The 20,759-nt window shown below is 37.3% G+C and overlaps 1 protein-coding gene across 1 annotated transcript; it reads left to right on the top strand.

The window, feature by feature from the left end:
- Positions 1–10,327: 10,327 nt before the first annotated feature.
- On the top strand, positions 10,328–11,158 carry LOC109241794 (histone H3.v1-like). Its single transcript, XM_019408577.1, has one exon. The coding sequence runs from the start codon at positions 10,328–10,330 to the stop codon at positions 11,156–11,158; it is 831 nt and encodes a 276-aa protein (XP_019264122.1).
- The last annotated feature ends 9,601 nt before the right edge of the window (positions 11,159–20,759 follow it).

Raw genomic sequence — 20,759 nt, forward strand, 5'->3', positions numbered from 1 at the left:
GAACATTCTCTGCTGCCAACAAGCCCTTATATATATCCCGCTGAGCCTCAGCATGGATCCACATCTCGTACAAATGGCGAGGAACATCAGCAGAGGTGGACGCCGCAGGAGTCGAAGCCAAAAATTGAGCCCTCTCAGCCTCAAGAGTAGCAATTTGATCACCCAGGGTCGAGACCTCTCCCTGAAGCTCACCAATTCTCTCATCAAGACGCGCCTCCCTCAGAGTAGCCGTCCCCATCTCAGTTGCACGCTCAGACCCGAGAACGAGGATAGAATTCTCCAATGCCGCAATCCTCGCCAAGGCCGCTACCCGGGCTCCTTCGTTTCTCTCCAACTCGGCCACCTTCCCCTCCAATTCGGTCGCCTTCTCCGGCAGCTCAACACTTAGACCGGCAACCCTAGAATCACTCTGCTCTAGCTCCGCCCGCAGGGCGACCACCTTCGCCTGAAGATCAGCACACTCAACCGAAACGCCCTTGCCCACCTCAAGCTCCTCTTCTTTAGCCCTAAGCAGCCCCTCAAGTTTGCTGCATCTGCCCATGGACCGCATCAGGTCCTCATCCTTTCACTCCAACTCATCCCTAAGGGACTGAGGATCGCCGCCCTCCCTAAGTCGTGCATGCATCTCGCGGCACTTATCACGGTATCGGCAGTATTTTGAAACCACCTTCTGGAAAATGGCAGCCCGCTGGAGAAGACTCTCAGTCTCCAAAATAAAAGTCAGGAAGAAGAAAAGAGGATGAAGAGAAGTCAGCGATAGTAGAAGACGTGAAATGAAGAAAGCAATAAAGAACTCACCCTCAAAGTCATTCTGGCTACGCCCCGTGGCCAGTATCCCTGATCTCCTGTAGGGCCCTGTTTTCAGTAGCGGAACAAAGGACGGCAAATTGGGGCACCAGGCTTACTGTTTCCTCCAACAAGTCTAAATCTGGGGAAATCTCGATCACGCGGGAGGAACTGTCTGTTCCCGCTTCCACCCGAGTGAACCCCTCTTCAAACATTCTTATGTCCCAGGGGCAATATCCGAACTGGACTGGTAGTCATCTACAACCACACCCTTTGCCCTCTCGCTGGCTGAAGAGGAGGCACGGGCCTGTTGTGAAGTCGACGGACCACTCGGAATGATTGCAGCGGCCTCCGAGCTCTGTCCCCTTCCAAAGAAGCCACCTCCACGATCAAAGAAGGCACGATCTCAATGCCCGAACCAGTACCCCTTTCCGGTTCGGACACCGCCAACGCCGGGTTCACCCCTTGAAGGTCCCTCGATCTTAGCCACTATCCTCCGTCTCTTCAAAGGGGCCTCATCGTCTTCGTCCTCCAACAACTCGCCCACCAAATAAACTGCGGGAGCCGGAACCCCCGCCAAGGGAGAGGCAACCGGGCGTCCAAGCCCTCGCGAAGTCGAAGTCTGCAAAACAGCGGCGGTCTAAGCGGGTTCACTTGCAGCCACAGCAAGAACGGGCTCGGCCGAGATACCCAACTGGCGGAAAGCGGGCGTAGGAGCCCTCGCCCTCCTTGTCGCCCTCCGGCCTGTAAACAAAGAAGAGAGATAAGAGGATAGACATAATGGTGTAAAAGTCAGTAATCGAAGCCGAAGATGACTCACCGGCCACAGGTCTACGCCCGAACCTCTCATTGAAATGCGACCACTCGCGAATCCCCATAGTATGGGGCAAAACCTGACTCACCTAGTCGCGAATGTCAACAACTGGTGAAGGAGGATCCCGTTGGGCTACAAAGAAAGAAAAGTAACGATCAAATTACCCCCAAAAGAAACAACGGTCATTTTAGAAGGGAAACACTTACGAGCAAAATTCCACTCCTTGGGAAATCCGCTGGGGTTCGATACCACATGCGCCGTCTTCACGAAGAAGAAATTTTCCCAAAAACGACGATTAGTTTTATTGTCCATCTTCACTACCAACCCCTTGGTCCCCCGATGGTGCATATGAATCATCGTGCCCCTGTGAAAGCTTGGGGCGAAGAGGCGAAACACATGGAGTAGAGAAATACCACGGCTGGACAATTCCACATATTTGATGAGCATGAGGAAGAGTTTGTATATGTATGGAGAGCTGGGCCGGGCACACATTGTAAAAGCGGCAAAAATCCTCTGTCAAGGAGGGAAGAGGAAGCGTGTAGCCAATGACAAACGGGTACGCGTAGAATGCGCAGTACCTCGCGCGGTGTGTTTGGACTACATCGCTGCCAGCGGGAACTATTTCAACATGGGCCGGGATTCGCCACTTAGTTCTAAACGCAGTGATCGCCGCCGCATCCATCGTGGAGATGACATGTTCAGGTTCATCCTCAGGCAGGCTGTTGATGTCTGATCTAGCTTTCCCGGAGCGTGGGATTATCTCGTCCACGGTGGGAAAGTTTTCATCTTCCACCATGGCCACCCCTTCCTCATGGTGAGGTGCATCAGTAGCCAACATTACAGGGTCAGAGGGAGCGTTGGCCATTTTTCTGATTGTGCGAAGAAGAAGTACAAAGATAAAGGAGGTAACAGTAGCAAAGGACACTAAGGAGAGGAAAAAAACACAGAAGCTGAACGTTCGAAGAAGAAAAGAACTTGGGCTTCAAGGGCTCTAAAAATACAACAATTCAAATGAGGAGTGCCTATCCCTATTTATAAGAGCACATGCACCCCAATCAAGAAAGCCCAAACGCCGCCTCATTAACTTCGAAATGGAAGAAACGAGGGAAACGATGTAACGTACGGGGAACGTGCACCATAATGATGCGTGAAGAAAGTGTCGTTTCAAACTGACGTAATGATCAGGTGCGGTTTTTGAAGCGTCACCTCGCCAACAAAGGGGAATCACTCTTCGGCCAATGTTCTCAAATTTCTAAAAGAAAATGTAACTGGCGTAGTCCGCCCACCGAGCTCGCCCAAAGGCAACCTCGACGGGCGGAGGGACTAACTATATAGGTCGAAATTTGAACAGAAGAATCTTACTTAAGAGAGGACAACCAAGCGCTAATCAAGTCGAGGTCACGTATGAGAAGCAATATACTAACGAGTGATTCGGATGCGGTCGAGGTCGAGCACTCCATTAAGCCTGAACGAGTAGTTCAACTCTTAGATATTTTTAGAGGAATATTCCACAGGATATTCCAAAAACTTAAGTATTTCGGCTATGGACCGTTGGGTAAATAAAGTGTTTGTGTATAAATATCGTAGGAGAGAGTAACTAAGGGTGGGCTGGCAAAAACTCAAATATACAAGTAGACATATTTTGACAGAAAAGGAGAGATAATTCATCTCTGGCTCCTGGTAAGAAGAAAGGAGAAAGGAAGCTTAGATTCTCAGTATCCATCATTAGTTGCATTGTATCAAATGTATGGGGGTCAACCTTATTCAAGAACAGTGACCCTTTTTATCGATGTGTTCTTCGTTATCATTTAATATCATCAAAATCATCATCCTTTTCCTATGCAACGGGATTCAATCATTGTTATGGTCATATTTATGTTTAGTTATGCCTGCTTATTCTTATCTCCTATTTCGGATCTAGGATAAATTATCTTTGGCTAGGATTTGCCTCAAATCATCTTATTTAATTAGTTCAATAAAAAAGTCTAACACTTTTTGGTCGAACACTGTCAAAATATTTTGATTTCGACTTTGCTGGGCGACCTTTTATTGTATAATGATTTTTCTAACTGCTTCAAATATTTTAAAAAATAAGTAAATGAAGATCGATGTGCCGTGATGAACAAGATCAGTAACTAAACCCAAAAATAAACAAAAGAAAATGAAAAACATAGTTAGTGACATGAGGCCATACGTGTCTTACTTATTAAACAACGAGTGACGTAAGTCCCAACCTACTTGTTGGATACGCCTAACTTTTTAAAACTTTGTAGGATGATTTATTATAGCTAATTAAACAGTCATCCTCTTTATTTTATTTTTATAACATACATAAGTAATGACATCACCTTTAAGGTGTATTGTTGATATGATTCTAGTGTTTAATTGAATCCAAATATCAAATTTAATGGACAAATATCAGTTCTCCCTTTTAACGTTATGCAAAAATCGAGCTTTAATTCTTTTTAACTATATGGGAAGTGAAATCATGTGTTAGAAAGTGATGGCAATAACATTCCTAAATCTGAAAAATCCCAGGAATTTTTATGATAAATGGTGTCTAAAACAAAGATCAGCGTAAGCAATGCCAAAAAATGTACAAAGAATAATACTTCCGGCAGCGAAAACGAAAATTTGAAAAACCTGGTTGTTTTTATTTTATTTTTCCATATTAACAATGTAATAAAAATGCATTTATGTAAAGAAGATGGTTCAGTTTAACCTTTTATAATTTGAAAAAAAACGAAATAATCCTGTACAAAAAATTATTTATATTCTAATCTCTTACATGTAAAAATAGAAGTCTCTAATGAAGAGATTTGACATAAAAATTTTAAAAAATTATAATTGACCGTTAAACCAATTGACCCCATATTTATATACGGGTCATCTCTTTAATGAAGGAGTACTTCATTATTGCATTAATAGTTTGCACCCTAACATCGTCTTAAACATAACACATACAAATGCATAGCTGTTAGCCTGTTACGTAAACAAATTCTTAAAAAAAGATCACAAGGAAGAAAAAAGATGCCTCCCATAGTATGAAAAGCGATCATGTTTTTTTTTTTTTTTTTTGTTTAATCATGCGATATCTAAAATTAGGGGTGTCAAAGAATATTTAAAAACTGACTAAACTGATCGAACTGTATCATACCGAACGGATTTTTTAGATTTCTTTTTATAAAACCGTAGATTTTTATATTAATCTATACCCGTACCGATAATTAGGATAGATTTTTATTTGATGAAAATAAATCGAAAAAATACCGAACCGTACCGAATAAATTTACAATATGAAAAATATATTTATATATTAAGTTTAAAAATAGTAAAGCATTAAATATTTTCTTGGGCCTTGGAATTATGAAATTGTTACAAGCCAACAAGTAATTAAACTCAAAATTCAAATTCCCAAACATATTATGCCACTCCTATTGAAACTAAATTATTTCCAGCATATTCGCTAGCAAGACACAAGGTATTGAAGCGATTATGAGTAGAAAACTACAAGCGATTATGAAAAGATTTGGATTTTATCTTTTTGAATATTTGATCTTCTATAACTTTATTATTGAGTCCCAATTTGGTTAATATCTTTTCACTCGTGTGATTTATATTTTTATTGTATTTGCTTAGTTTGTTTTACTTTGTTGTAGAATAGTTGATGGATCATATTCTAGCCATCTTTCATGTTTTCTTAATTCATCACCTTTTCATCTATAAAGATTTCTAAAGAGTTTTGCTAAGTACTATAAAGTACGTATGTTATTGCATTCTACTTCTACTAGTGACTTTTACATGACATTTAAAAAAACTACCAAAAACTAACCGAACCATACCAATATCGAAGAGAAACCGACATGATTGAGACGGTTTTCAAAATTTTACTTTTGGTTATACATAATAGAACAACCAAAAAATTGGTATGATACAAATTTATAAAATAACCGGCTGAACCAAACTACTGACACCCCTATCTAAAAACTACTGATAAACGACTATAAATGTATATTTTTCGGTGTACTTTTATCTCATAACTTGTGTGTTTACGGTAGTTTACATGATTTTTTTAGTGAATTATGCTCATTACGTGCATTCTTATGTGTATGAGCAAGTTGAACGAAAAGTGAGCAAAAGAAGTTGATTCGGAACCAAAAGACAAAAGAAGGACTTTGCTCGTTCACTCTCGCTTGCACACGAGAGAGTGAATGAGCTAGATGAGGACAAGCTTGAGAAAAAACAGCGGATTATGGCAAAAAGGCATGAAAGTGCATGAGAGATCTAGAAGGAAAAGAAGGAGAGAAGCACTTCGCTCGTTCCGTCTCGAATGCGCACGAGAGGGTGAACGAGCTAACCTAAAGAGGTTGTTCCAAAGTGGGCTTGTATTATTTTCGCCCCATGATAATCCTATCCCATAGAAATATTCTCTAAACTCACTTTTTGAGGAGGATCGAAAGGAAGGAGGCAAGAACACAAAGAAAATAGTACGGCGGAGAATTCCTCTACGAGTTTTTTACTTTCTTCTTCATATTTTCATTGTTGGTTATGCCTTTTTATATTGTAATCTTACATAATATTATGAGTAGCTAAACTCGTCATCTAGGGTTTATGGAACCTCTTGGAGGATGAATTTTTGTTGCGTTTAATATAAGTTTGCCATTGAATTTTCTCTACTTGTTCAACTACGTGATTACTGTGGTTGATTGAAGGGCCCTCAATCGACTGTGCCTATTTAGTGTGTATTGCTTGGAAAAGGATTCATATTTAGGTAGTTGTTGGCCAACATCACTCCTAACGTATATGAGGAATCAATACGGAGGGTTTAAAGGTGGGATTAGAAATAACGAAACCTTGGTGCGATATTAGTGAGCGATAAGCTAGTGCTAGCTAGCGTAGTTCGGAAGAATACTTCTATAAATTGTTGTATTTGCTGGAAGAGAATTACAACTAGGGGTGTTCATGGTTCGGTTTGGATCGATTTTTCCCTAAAAAGAAACCAAACCAAGTAAGTCGGTTTTTCAAATATTAGAACCAAACCAAACCAATTAAGTCGGTTTTTCTCGATTCGGTTTTTTCGGTTATTTGTCGGTTTTTTCTTAAATATAAGACATACACTACCAAACACATATTCCGGCGACAACATTTTCAATGTAACACTATCAAATCAATTGCCCTTTGAGAAATCTATTATTTACCAAAATATATTGATGATAAATGAATCAAATAGTGATGAATAATTTAAGGACTTATTTAAAAATATGTTATTTTTAACACGAAATGGATTCTTACACTAAACTAAAGAAAACTACCAATCAAACTAGAATGTAAACGTAAAGAACTATATTAAAAGTGCAAACTATTAACATTTACCATAAATTTTTTGAAACTTTGTATCACAATATACATATATATAGGTGTAATAATAAATTTGAAATAGCTACTCCTATAGTCGGTTTGGTTCGGTTTTTTTCTTCTTAAAACCAAAACCAAACCAAATTTGATCGGTTTTTAAAATTCAAAACCAAAACCAAACCAAACAAAAAAGTATCGGTTTTTTTGGTCGGTTTGGTTTGGTTTTCGGTTTGATTCGGTTTTTTGGGTTTTTATGAACACCCCTAAACCTAAAGTGCTCACGATCATTAGAGAATATCTATGCGAATTTATATGAGACATGTTGGGAAGGATTCCGACGAGAGGGGAAATCGTAACCCTAGACCTTTCCAATCTTGTCTACAACATTTGCTTTGTTAGTAGTAAAATTACAGCTTTTTAATTACCTCGCTTTTAGTTAGTAAACACTCAACTCATTATTCAATATTTCTGGAAGTTGATTACTTGAATTCTTGTGAAACTAGCAGTTGTGATTAGTAGGTTAATTCCCTGTGGGATTCGACTCCGGACTTGTAAACCGAATTATATTTACAACGACCGCTTAGTCCTTTTTATAAGACATAATTGGGCGTGATCACCTACTAACTTAACTAGTTTTATTTCTTATTGGTTACTGAGGAAGGACACTATAAATCAAAAGATTCTCTCCATTCTCTCAAATTCGAAACTAATTCTTCCATCTCATTTTATGAGACACGGTTACTATTTACAAAATCAAAAGAATTTTTATTTGGTTGTTATTTTCTCCTAGTCTTGAATTATTAATTATTATGATTTAAAATATATTTTTTAAGTTTCTATCTAAACGTACAAATTTTAATTTAAAAATCTTAAATTTTTTGTGTTCGAATTTATATTAAAAATTACTTTGCTTATAGCCCGTTTGGCCAAGCTGCAAAAATCAGCTTATTTTGAGAAGTGTTTTTTTCTCAAAAGTGCTTTTCTCAAAAGTACATTTGGTGAGAAGCAGTTTGTGTTTGGCTAATTAGTTTGAAAAGCACTTCTGAGCAGCAATTAGTGTTTGGTCAAGCTTTAAAAAACTGCTTCTAAGTATATTTTTCTCAAAAGTGCTTCTCAAAAAAGTACTTTTGGAGAGAAGCTACTTTTTTCTGCTTCTCCAAAACTGTTTCTGCTTCTCCTCAAAAGCACTTTTTTTCCTTCCAAAATCTTGGCCAAACACCTCAACTTTTTGCCAAAAAAACAAAAAACACTTTTGGCTAAAAAGAAGCTTGGCCAAACAGGCTATTAATCTTGTACTCCAAATGATGTTAGATAAAGTGAAACGGAGGGAGTATTTATTGCTCATCTCACTATAGCTCTCCATGATAAACATGTGTGCTAATCACTACCTAATCACGGCAAGTCACCTAATATAACACCTTGTCTTCTAGAAACAAAGGACTCCCCACCCCACACGAATATGCTTCTGTGCGCACGAGTGAAGAATATATTATTTCTGTCTATAATTACCTTGATAATTGTGACTCAACTGTCGTAGAAGTGTGAAATTGAACATGTGTTTTCATTCATATAAAAACGTCGAGAAAAAAAGAGCATCAAATCTGTAATAAAAAAAAGTAAAAAAACGTCGAAAAACAACAAAAATGTCGAAGTCAGCAGTCCCACCGCCCTCCTTCCCCACACCTCGTAACAAATAAAGACACATTTCCCCAGCCTTAACGCGCTAATCTCCCACCCTTCTTCCCTTTTTCCAATTTTGTCCTCCTCATGCACACTTTCCTTTCACTTTCTCCATTTTTTCCTTCTTCTCCAATTTTTTTTAAATTTTCTTGTGATTTTTCTGAGCCCCCTTTTAAAATTCCTCGGAACAAAAAAATTACTACATCGGTTTATTTTATGTGATAGTTTTTTTTTATAATTTATTTATGTTTATATGGCTTAATTTTTCATTTTACGTGCTCTTATATGAATAAAAATATTAATACCAAAAATGTAATTAGTAACAACAACAACAACAACAACCCAGTGAGATCCCACATGTGGGGTCTGGGGAGGGTAGTGTGTAGTAGACCTTACCCCTACTCCGGAGGAGTAAAGAGGCTGTTTCCGGTAGACCCTCGGCTCAAGAAAGAAAGAGACAATGTATCAGTAGCAGCAAAGGAATCCTAACATATAACACCAACAACGCAATAACCAGAAAATAGAGAGCAAAGTATTAACACTAAACATCAACAAAGGCACAATACTACATACGCAAGGGAATAATATGTACATACAGGGCCGCTAAACCTACTTAAGCCTAACTTTTCGACCCTAAAGAAGTATTAAGAACACAACTAGAGCCCCTAGCAGCCTACAGCAAGACACTATCACACTAGCCTTCTGTCTCCTAACCTACAACCCTGGTGCTCGACCTCCACAACTTCCTATCAAGGGCCATGTCCTGGGAAATCTGCATCTGCATCATGTCCTGCCTGATCACCTCTCCCCAATATTTCTTAGGCCGCCCTCTACCTCTCCTCATACCCGTCAAGGCCAGCCGTTCACACCTCCTCACCGGTGCATCCAGGCTTCTCCTCCTCACGTGCCCGAACCATCTAAGCCTAGCTTCCCGCATCTTGTCTTCCATGGGAGTCACGCCCACCTTCCCCCGAATATCGTCATTCCTAATCTTATCTAGCATAGTGTGTCCGCACATCCATCTCAGCATCCTCATCTTTGCAACTTTCATCTTCTGGATATGGGAATTCTTCACTGGCCAGCACTCTGGACCATACAACATGGCCGGCCTAACCACCGTTCTATAGAACTTTCCTTTAAGTTCCGGAGGCACCTTCCTGTCACACAAAACACCAGACGCTAGCCTCCATTTCATCCACCCCACTCCTACACAGTGCGTAATATCCTCGTCAATATCCCCATCCCCCGAATAATTGACCCCATGTACTTGAAACTCCCTGTAATTAGTGTGTATCAAAATTAATTTTTTCTTAATTTTATTATATTATTTGAAATCATTGAATTTATTATTTGAGTATGATTTTATCAGGCACCGCATCTTCTCTATCATTTACATAATATCTATAATATCTTTTTGGACATATATTTATATTTAACTTTCATATTTGGAAAGAATAGTATTTATAACAAGACAAACCAAACTTGGTATTCTTCCAACCACCCAATATATAGCCATCATTTATTTCAAAGTTCAAACCCCCAATCCTCATCCTTTAAAGCTCTTATTATATATACTTCTTCGCCTCCTAATTCCTCATCACTCTACTTTTCATATTCTCTTCAACACGTCTTCTATTAATTCAAATTTCTGCAACATCACATCGAATTTGGACCTCTGGGTGTCTCGAGAAAATGGAGTCTGAAACTTTAAGAGATGAAGTGGAAGTCATCGGAAAATTAACCGAAGAATTCACAGAGCTACTAAAGATGAAACAACAGATGATAATCGAAGATCAAACAGAACAATATAATGATGATGATGAGTTTGAAGATGGTGACGATGAAGAAGAAGAAGAAGAAGAGGAGGAGGAGGAGTTTTCTTTTGCGCGTATGACAGACGCGCCGCCGATAGCGGCGGAGGAGGTGTTCTACAACGGTCAAATCCGACCCCTTTTCCCGTTATTCAATCAAAACCTTCTTTTGTCCGAGGATGATTTGGAAAAATTGAAGGAGCGGTCACCGGTAAACAAGATATTTATACAAACGGAAGAAAATTCTCCGGCAACTTCCTCTTCATCGGAAAATCAAGAAATAGCTGGACCGTTTTGTGAATGGTCAAAAGATAATAAGGCAATTGAAGCTTCTTCTTCTTCTTCTCCTGAGGTATGCAAAAAGAGTAACTCAACAGGATTTTCAAAGCTGTGGAGATTCAAAGACTTTCTTCACCGGAGTAACAGTGATGGACGAGACGCCTTTGTGTTCTTGAACCCTACCCCAACTACTCCGGCGAAGACAGAAGAAAAAGTCAAAGTCAGCGAGCAAATGCTAACGCAGAAGAATAAAAAGAAGAAGAAGGGTACTGTTGTAAAGAAGAGTGAAGGTGTGTTAGCACATGAAGCATACATGAAGAGTAAAGCTAAGGATGAAGATCGCCGGCGATCGTATCTTCCTTACCGGCCGGAGCTCGTCGGATTTTTCACTAATGTGAACGGCGGATTAACGAGGAACGTACATCCATTCTAAATAAAAATTGGTGCAATGGACTTAGTCTTAAGTTTTTTTAGTTTTTTTTTTCTTGGGTTGATGGAAATCATTAATTTTTTTAATATTATAGCGTCGTAGTTGGTTTTGGAAGATATGTTGTCAATAATTAGGTCGGTTTGATTAGGTCAATATGGCTTAAGCCTTAAGGGATATAGGTATAAGTTGGCCTTTTTTTCCCTTTATTTGAGCTTTGTAAATCTTAGTAGGCGTTTGGCCATGAATTTTAAAATAAATTTGAAATTTGGAATTTTATTAAAATTTGAATTGAAGATAAAGTTGTGTTTGGTTATGATTTTTGCAACATATTTGAATGTCATTTTTTGCAAAATCATGAAATATGATTTATACCCCATAACTTGTAAAAATATTAAAACCGTCCCAATTTAATTATACTACTTGAAACAAACAATCAAACATGCTATTGTTTAGCAATATGGTAGTCGTCACAAGAAAATGGTACATTATCCGCTGCAGTAGCTTCATATGATAGTCGAGGAAAAACACGTGAGTAGTTGTAGGTTAATAATTGATGAGGTCATTTTATAAATTTTAAAAGTATAGGGTAAATTTGTAAAATTAAAAACTAGTGAAAATACATTTTCAATTGAAAAACTTGTAAGAACCAGTTTTTCAAATTTGAAAATACATTCTCATGTAAAATTAGAAAAATTGATAAGATATGGATAACCAAACATTGTTTTCAAATTTTTTTTTGGAAAAAAACAAAAAAATTGTGTGTCCAAACGGGCTCTTAATTTACCATTTTCGTTTTACTACTTTTGCAAACCTTTGACCATCTATTGGTGGTTGTATAATTAATATTTACATTTGATAAGGATATATTATGCATTCAATTTTAACAAAAGAAATGAATTAGATTTATAATTACATGGATATGAGTTATCTCAAAAGAAATCATTGCAAACTTGTATAAGATGGATTCATATAGGAAACACCAACAAGTTGCGATTAAAATATTATTGTTACACTTATATTAGATACAAAGGGTCATATAGTAGATTTAAATTTGGTTTTAGATTTGGCAGAATAGTTTGACAGACACCTATAATTGTTTGTGTTTGTTATCCCGGCTCATGTACTTAACATAGTTTCATCTAGACACATGAACCGGTCAAAACATGTGTGCTAAACCCCTCCGACATTACGTGTTGGTCACTCGCCCTGACATAGAGAAAAATCATGTCCACATCAGATAAATTAATGCCACATCTATATTTATTTAAATATTCCAAATCCATTTCCATCTTCCTATGCTGTCGGCCACCCTTATCACCGGGAAACAGACGGAAAATACATAGAGACGCCTCTACCATTTTGCTCTCTTTCCTCCTTTTAAGCACAATCTTGAACCCCAACTCATATATTATACTCTTCAATTTTCATAAAAAGTTTCTATCTTGCTCAGAAGCGGCTCAATAGAGCAGTTGGCCTAAAGCCAAATCTTAACATGAGGCCTTAGACGTATTTAATAAATTCTCATATTTATCTTTTCGAAGTTTATTTTTTGGTTTTTTCGGATGTAAAATTGCTAATTATTTGTTTATGATCAATTTTTATAGAGCAATTTTTTTTTTCAATTGATAAAGTAACGACTCCACTTACTCTTTATTGAAACTTTATTGATCTTAAATAAGATTTTCTTAATTATAATTTTGATTACGGCCTTCCAAAGCAACGATCATGTGTTAAATACTTATGTTCTAACTTTGAGATTTTGTACGAGCTAATTTACTTGAAACATAATTACAGTAGCCTGAAAAGAAAAAAAATATACAAAACTAAAGTAGTAAACCAAAGTAATTCAAATTAGAGTAAAATAAGTACTACAAATTAATAGCAGATTAATTTGTCTACCACTTCTATTCACAATTACCTCAAGCACATCTATTAAAAAAAATATAAAATATGTAACTATGTGACTAATGACTTTTGTACGTTGGCAGTAAATGATAGGGAAAAAAATTCTTAGAATTACTCATAACTATTCGTAGTAATTATTTAATATTTATAGATATAACATATGTTATAATTTATAGGCATTATTTTATCCCATACATTATTTGAAACTTTATTACCCTTAATGTTTATATTTAGTTAATTACCCGGCATAAACAAGTTTTGTTTACAAAATATATACAATCCACCTTAAAAGGCTCCCAATCCATTATTTGTGCCTTTAATCAAGGGTGTAGTTATACCCTTTTCCTTTTTTTTTCTCCTCTTCTCTTTCCTTATGTTTCCACTCATATGTTTTCTCACAAATCACTTCTGATTTTTCAATCTCTTCGTCAAAATCAAAAACAATTTTCATTAGTTGGTTCTCTTCCAAAAGTTTCAAAATGATGTTTGTAAATAACCTCAGAGCTTTAGTTTCTTTTTTATTTTCTTGATTCAACAAATAACTTCCCATTGCTATCAACAAAGCAGAACAGAGATTGAAATAGATGCCAATCCATCTTCAGAACTCTAGCCTGAAAATAGAGCAATTCAATTGGAGCAGACTCTAGAATCTATTAGGCACAATTCCGATCATAATACATCCACTGCATGCGACTTGGTAAGACAAAAAGAATATAGAAAGTTAAGCATATAAGATCATAGTGAGCATTCAAACATACACATACATGAAACAAACAAAATTCTCAATCAAAGAAAGAGATGGTTAATCGATTAACATACGCGTGTCCTCCTCCACTTCGCTCCGCCAACTACATTTACACGAGCTGACAAAGGAACTTTTGGGTTGAAACAAGCTATTTCAATCTTAACATGCTTCCCATCTAACTGCAAATTGTTATACATTTTATGTGCTTGGAATGCATCACTTCTCATTAACAACTGCACGTTGTCAGTTTGTTAACATATTAAGAATTCATTTATATGCACACAATTTATTCATGGGAATTTTTTCGTACACTATCCAGTTAAATACAACTACAATAACATACAACTTAAAGACAAATTTTATACAAAATTTGTACAATATGTCTTTTTGCATATTTTGTATATGATTTATACATAGTAAAAATAAATTTCATACAACTAATTATATATTATACAATTTATCTACAACTTTCACACATAATTTCTGCCCAGTTAAATACAACTACAATAACATACAACTTAAATACAATATGTCTTTTGTATATTTTGTGTCTGATTTATACATAGTAAAAATAAATTTTATACAACTAATTACATATTATATAACTTATCTACAATTTTCATTACATATTTTTTANAATTACAACTACAATATCATACAACTTAAATATAATTTTTATACAATGTTGTTCAACATTCATACAATAGTTAAATGAATAAAAGAAAAATATATAAACAACAGAATACAATTTTTCTACAATTTTTGTTACAATTTCCGCAGTATAATGTATGTCATGCCTCCTTCTTCTTCTTCTTCTTCTTCTTCGATTTCAATTTGAAATTCAGCCAAAACCAAGTCTAATCTTCACCAAAACCCCTCAAAATTGAGATATAAACTCGAAACCATATTCCCAATTATTTGCAACAACACCCAATCTAAACAAATATTGATTTTTGAAAACCCAAATTCGAATTCAAAGCTTCAAAGCTTTTTAATGGCTGTCAATGGTGGAATTGCTGCTCTCTTTTTCTTTGCTTTACATTACTGAAATTTGGGATTGCGAGATAGAGAGAGACGTAGAGAGAATTCTCAATTCTTTGCAACAACATCCAATTCAAACAAATAATTTTTTTTTAAAACCCAAATTCGAATACAAAGCTTCAAAGCTTTTTAATGGTTGTCAATGGTGGAATAGTTGCTCTCTTATGCAAGATATGTTGGGGAGGGGGGTAGAATGTGGAGAGAGAAACGCGGGGGAGTGGAAAATATATTAGAGTAATTTTAGGACACTAATTATTATCATTAATTCTCTTAAAATGTACATAAATGGTAATTGGGTATATAAAATGTAATTATAGTAAAACTTGAGTAGGGAGAATAATATAGTTTCATATAGTGTATAAGAATGTAAAAATTCCTAATTTATAAACATAAAAAATGAGTAAATTTTGGGGCCTCCTATTTTTGGGGGCCTAAAGCTACCGCTTTAGGGGTCGAGCCGGCACTAAATTCTTGCTTCATCTTCTTACTCTTACTATTTTAGGTAAAACTCAAATCACCATAATAATGTTGAAATTTACACTCTATTTTCATTTTCAGTATAATCTTAATTAAGAAAAAAGATCAGGAGGGTATAGGGGTAGAAGGGGGGAAGGGGGAGGGTTCAATAGGAAGGAGGGGGGAGAAGCAGATGGGAAAAACGGGGGACAAGTAAGGGGTTCAAGACAGTTGGGGCCGAAGGGGGATGATCTGCATCTGCTTAGGCTGGGCAATTAGTTTACTCTTTTTGTTTTTTGTTGTTATTTTTTATGATTTTTAATATTTTTTAAATTAAAATTAGTACATCCACTCCCCTTTTTAGAGTGTGTAATTACTCATTTTTTTGACTCAGCAAAGGAGTTTAAAATATATGTTTTGACTGAATTCAATTGTCTGAATGAAACTATATTAAGTATATGGGCGGAATGACAAACAGGAACAAGCACATGTATCTATTAGGCTATTTTGCCTTTAGATTTAGATGTAACTGTTAGCCTAGCAAGGAGAAGAGTAGAACTAATCAGTGATACTCAATAAGATAGATATTTCTCCGTTCTACTTTTATATTATTTTCTTATTATTATGTTAAAAAAGAATGATATTTTTTTATATAGAGGATAAGATCTCATAAATTTTATTTATAGGTCTAATGTGTGTGACATCATAGACGAATCTCACGTTAGACAAAACATGAGAAAGATGCTAGGTATATAAAAAAAAGAAACTTTTAGAAATCACTATGTTTTAGTGGTTATTAGCTAGTTGTAGCTACCATTTACTATATTACTTCCTATAGCTATTTTTTCAGTTTTGTAGAGTGTATTCGATGTATTTAAGCTACTATATTCATGAATACAGTAGCATTTCTCGGCGTGAAACAAGGGATTACAGCTAGACAGATTATTGTATTCGACTGTATTCACAGCGTGAAACAAGGGATTATAGCTAGACAGATTATTGTATCCGACTGTATTCACGATATATATTTGTGAATACAGTAACGTAAATAGCGCAATTCATGGTCTATTCAACTGTTTTTAACGGAAAGTAAATCAATTAAACAATAGACTCCTAATATAACTCAACAAACACAATTATAAATCTGAATATATAAAATACATAAATTAGATTAATTTAAAAAAACATATGAATACATTGATGGAATATAGCGAGATAGTGAATGCAATGAAATACATGAAATACAACGAGATACATTGAAATACAATGAAAAAATAAGACAATGAATACAATGAAATACATAGAATACAACGAGTTATATTGAAATACATTGAAAATATATTAACAGAATCTTTAAGTTGCTCAGCCCCAAACTCCGTCGTCTTTCTTCAAGAACAACCCTAATATCGTCTCGTCGAGAGGGCTGCGATAAAATTTCTCAATTAACTGGACCGATTCGACTTCCACCCAAAATCCTCACTTCGAAAGCTTTCTGCTTCAGAGTCTCAACAATGGCGGCTTCGTTATATAACTTTGTCAGGGTTTTTCGAACGAATCTCAACCACATCTAAAAACTACTAAAAAAATTTAAATATGACTTCAATTGAGATTTCAACATCGAAATTTTGATGAGATTTTGCATGTGAAAAACTCCAGCTTGCAATTTCAACGTTTGTAGGCACGTTGCAATCCTTTGTTTTTTTCCAGCTAAATGGAGGTATAATATAAACAATTGCTTGGTCGCAACCTTTGCTAGGACGTTGAACGTGGTTGTATTCATGAAGAAAGACTAGCGTTGAGAGAGAGAGGATGGAGAAAAATCTGAAAGCATGAGAGAGAAAAATAATACAAAGCGTATTTTATGGCTTAAGGGTAGGAGGTTACCATAAATAGATATTTGGCTATAAAAATCAAAAGGTAGCTATGGAATATAATTTTTTAAAAGGGTATTTATTTAAAATAAATAAGGTATCAACCTTTGCTATAGGAGGTAACTATTCCTATAAAAAAAAGTATATTTTAGACCCCTGTGACGCCTTTTAAAACCGTGTGGGTCTAGGTCCAAAGCGATCAATATCACTAACAGTCTGGACTGTTATAATGTGATTAATATTTTTTTACTTATCTCGCTGAAAATGACCACATACCTAAAATAATTTTGCAATGGAGTGCAAAATAATTTTTTTTGAAAAATATAAAAAATAATTTTATTTTAAATTTAGCATATAATTACTAATGACATGTTTGTATGGTTAGTCAAATTACGCCACATACATTTGAATGGAGGGCTTACCAAAATGACCAAATTGGTCATGGTGACAAGAATTTTGAAACTTAGGCTGATCTATTTTGAGCCGTCAAGAAAGTACTCTTGCCAACCATGTCGTTGTCTAATGCAGGTTTTGGGAGTTAATTTTCACGAGCATTCTCTGAAGTATCCTCCCAACTTCAGTCAGAAAACTTTGAACATGTAGAAAAGCACATGGGCTGCTCTTTATTATTCAAATTATATGTTATACACCCCAATTCTTTTCACAACAAAAACAAAGAGCATTATTTGAAAAAAGAAAGGACCACTGCTGGAATCTAAAGTGGTTGTATTAAAAGGCGGACAGTGTATTCATTTAAAGTTTAAGGAGAGGGCATGTAGAAATATTAATTGGGCATACATGCTTGAGCCGACCATGCAAAAAAGAGGACCATTATTCCTCCGACCAAACATTTACTAGTGTAAAATTTAGCTGGTAAAAATCTTTTCTCGTGTCGTTCAAATGTAAGGCGATGACATTTATTTGTCTGGGAACATACGTGTATACAGGTGAAACCGGGCCTATGAGACGCCCTGGTTTCCGATAAGGTAAACCGAACAAGAGACGTGATGACAAGGAGAAGAAATCGGGGTAAGGATCTCATCGAGACAGGGTCCAGGTGCTCGACGCCCACCCTCGGGAATATCGGGGCCATGACCCCGGGATCAGTCCAAATGCCAAAAGACTTCAGAGAGCATTATCGGGCGACCGAACACGATTAACAGAAGATCGTGATATCCGTGACCAACCAGGTATCATGCGTGGATCTCGGCACGTACCGGCCGAAATCTGGTGATTAGTTAAACGGAAGATTTTTACCTTTTATGGAATTGTACCTAGAGTAGGATTCCCCTACTATATAACGGGGGAGGGGGGGGGGGGGGGTCTGATTATTCAAAGCTCTTACGTTTGTTGATTAGTGTTTCATTATTATAAGTCTGGGATCGAAGATGGATACCTTATTGAGGCTTCCATCGAGTCCAGAATCACCCTCCCCTTTATTTTCAAGTGGTTTGACAATTTATTACTTCTTATCTGTTTAATCTAGCGATATTTACCGTTTGTATTGAATTAATCCACTTATCCTTAAAATAACTTACAAATTTAATTATTATCCGTTTTTAGGGTAAACAGTTTGGCGCGCACCATGGGGCTATGGATAATAGTGGTAATTTGATACAAATCTCCACAACACACCCTATTTTACACTTGTTCTTTTAAGTGTTTTAATTTCAGGTCAAAGTTTAAAATGTCGAAGTCCCAATCTGCTCCTCCGAACGTGGACGCTGAGTCCGGCCACCATGACGAGAACAACAATGTGGCATTCAGTAACAAGGTGCCCCCTGTCGACCCAATGGAGTTCCGGCGGCGAACCAGATTGACGCTAACTCACATGTGGCCATCAATGCAAATTTTCCTACCGATCTTGAGAACAGCATCCGCGGGGGAGTCCGTTCGGTATCCCAAAATACACATGACGGTGAAGGTGATAGAATCAACTTGCGAGTAATCTTCGAAATGTTGCAGACTCAACAAACAATGATAGCCCAGTTGCAGAACCAGAGTCGTGCCCCCAGCAGCATCGAGCCGGAACTATCCCGGGAGAATGCTCGCAAAAATGAACCGATCGTAGAAAGGACGAGTGAAGTCGAACCCTGGACCAACCTTGACACCATAAAGATGATTGAGGAACTGACAAAACGGGTAGAATCAGGAGAAAAGAAAATCGAAGCCATTGACAAAAAGATGGAAACCTACAATTCCAGGGTCAACCAAATCCTAGGAGCACCATCGATATTGAAGGGCTTGATTCTAAGAAGTTTGTTCATAAACCTTTTCCTCCGAGCGCAGCTCCGAAGACAATTCCAAATAAGTTTCGCACGCCCGAGATTCCTAAGTACAATGGAACAACTAACCCAAATGAGCATGTGACCTCCTACACGTGCTCCATCAAAGGGAACGACTTGGAGGATGATGAGATCGAGTCCGTCCTGCTAAAAAGGTTCGGGGAAACTTTGTCAAAGGGATCTATGATATGGTATCACAACTTACCCCCTAATTCTATTGACTCATTTGCTACGCTTGCAGACTCCTTCATGAAAGCACACGCCGGGGCCGTCAAGGTAGAGACCAGAAAGTCAGACCTTTTCAAAGTGAAACAGAGAGATAATGAGATGCTTAGGGAATTTGTGTCCCGGTTTCAAATGGAATGAATGGACCTGCCTCCGGTCGGGAACGATTGGGCCGTTTAGGCCTTCACCCAAGGACTCAATACTCGAAGCTCATTGGCTTCGCAGCAGTTGAAGCAAAATCTAATAGAATATCCGGCGGTAACTTGGGCCAACTTCCATAACCGGTACTAATAAAAAATCAGGGTCGAAGATGATCAGCTTGTGGGTCCGGGTCCGTTTATCCTGTCAGAGATAGTGACAGATCCAAAAGAGACATTGATCGTGAATCAAGATCAAATAGGGATCGGTATCAGCCATACAATGGATACAGAAGAGGTAATGGGTCTGGACGAAACCTTGTGAGAAGTGAAAGGAGAAGCGATCGAGTTCAAAATAATCGGAGACTCATGAGCAAAAGCAGTTTCGGCAGGCCTATCGGGCTTAAGGAAGAGCCGAAGTTATCGGAGTACAACTTCAACGTCGATGTTGCTGCCATCGTATCTACAATCGGGCGCATCAAAGACACCAAGTGGCCTCGACCTTTAATGTCCGATCCATCCAAAAAGGACCCCAACCTAATGTGTAAATATCATGGCATTCACGGCCACAGAACTGGAGACTGCCGACAACTGAGAGAGGAAGTAGCCCGGTTATTCAACAACGCACACCTCCGAGAGTTCCTGAGCGATCGAGCCAAAAATCATTTCAGGAATAAGGACTCCAATAAGTAGATCGAGCAGGAGGAACCTCAGCACGTCATTAATATAATCATCGGTGGGGTCGACGTCCCCAGGGGCCAATGTTAAAGCGCACCAAAGTGTCCATCACAAGGTAAAAACAGACTCGATATTATGTGCCAGAAAGAGCCTTATCTTTCAATGACGAGGACGTTGAAGGCATCGTATAGCCACACAATGATGCATTGGTAATATTTGTACTCATAAATAAATCTCGAGTTAAGCGTGTGTCAATTAATC

This window comes from Nicotiana attenuata, unplaced genomic scaffold (assembly GCF_001879085.1).
Source record: "Nicotiana attenuata strain UT unplaced genomic scaffold, NIATTr2, whole genome shotgun sequence".
Lineage (NCBI taxonomy): Eukaryota > Viridiplantae > Streptophyta > Magnoliopsida > Solanales > Solanaceae > Nicotiana > Nicotiana attenuata.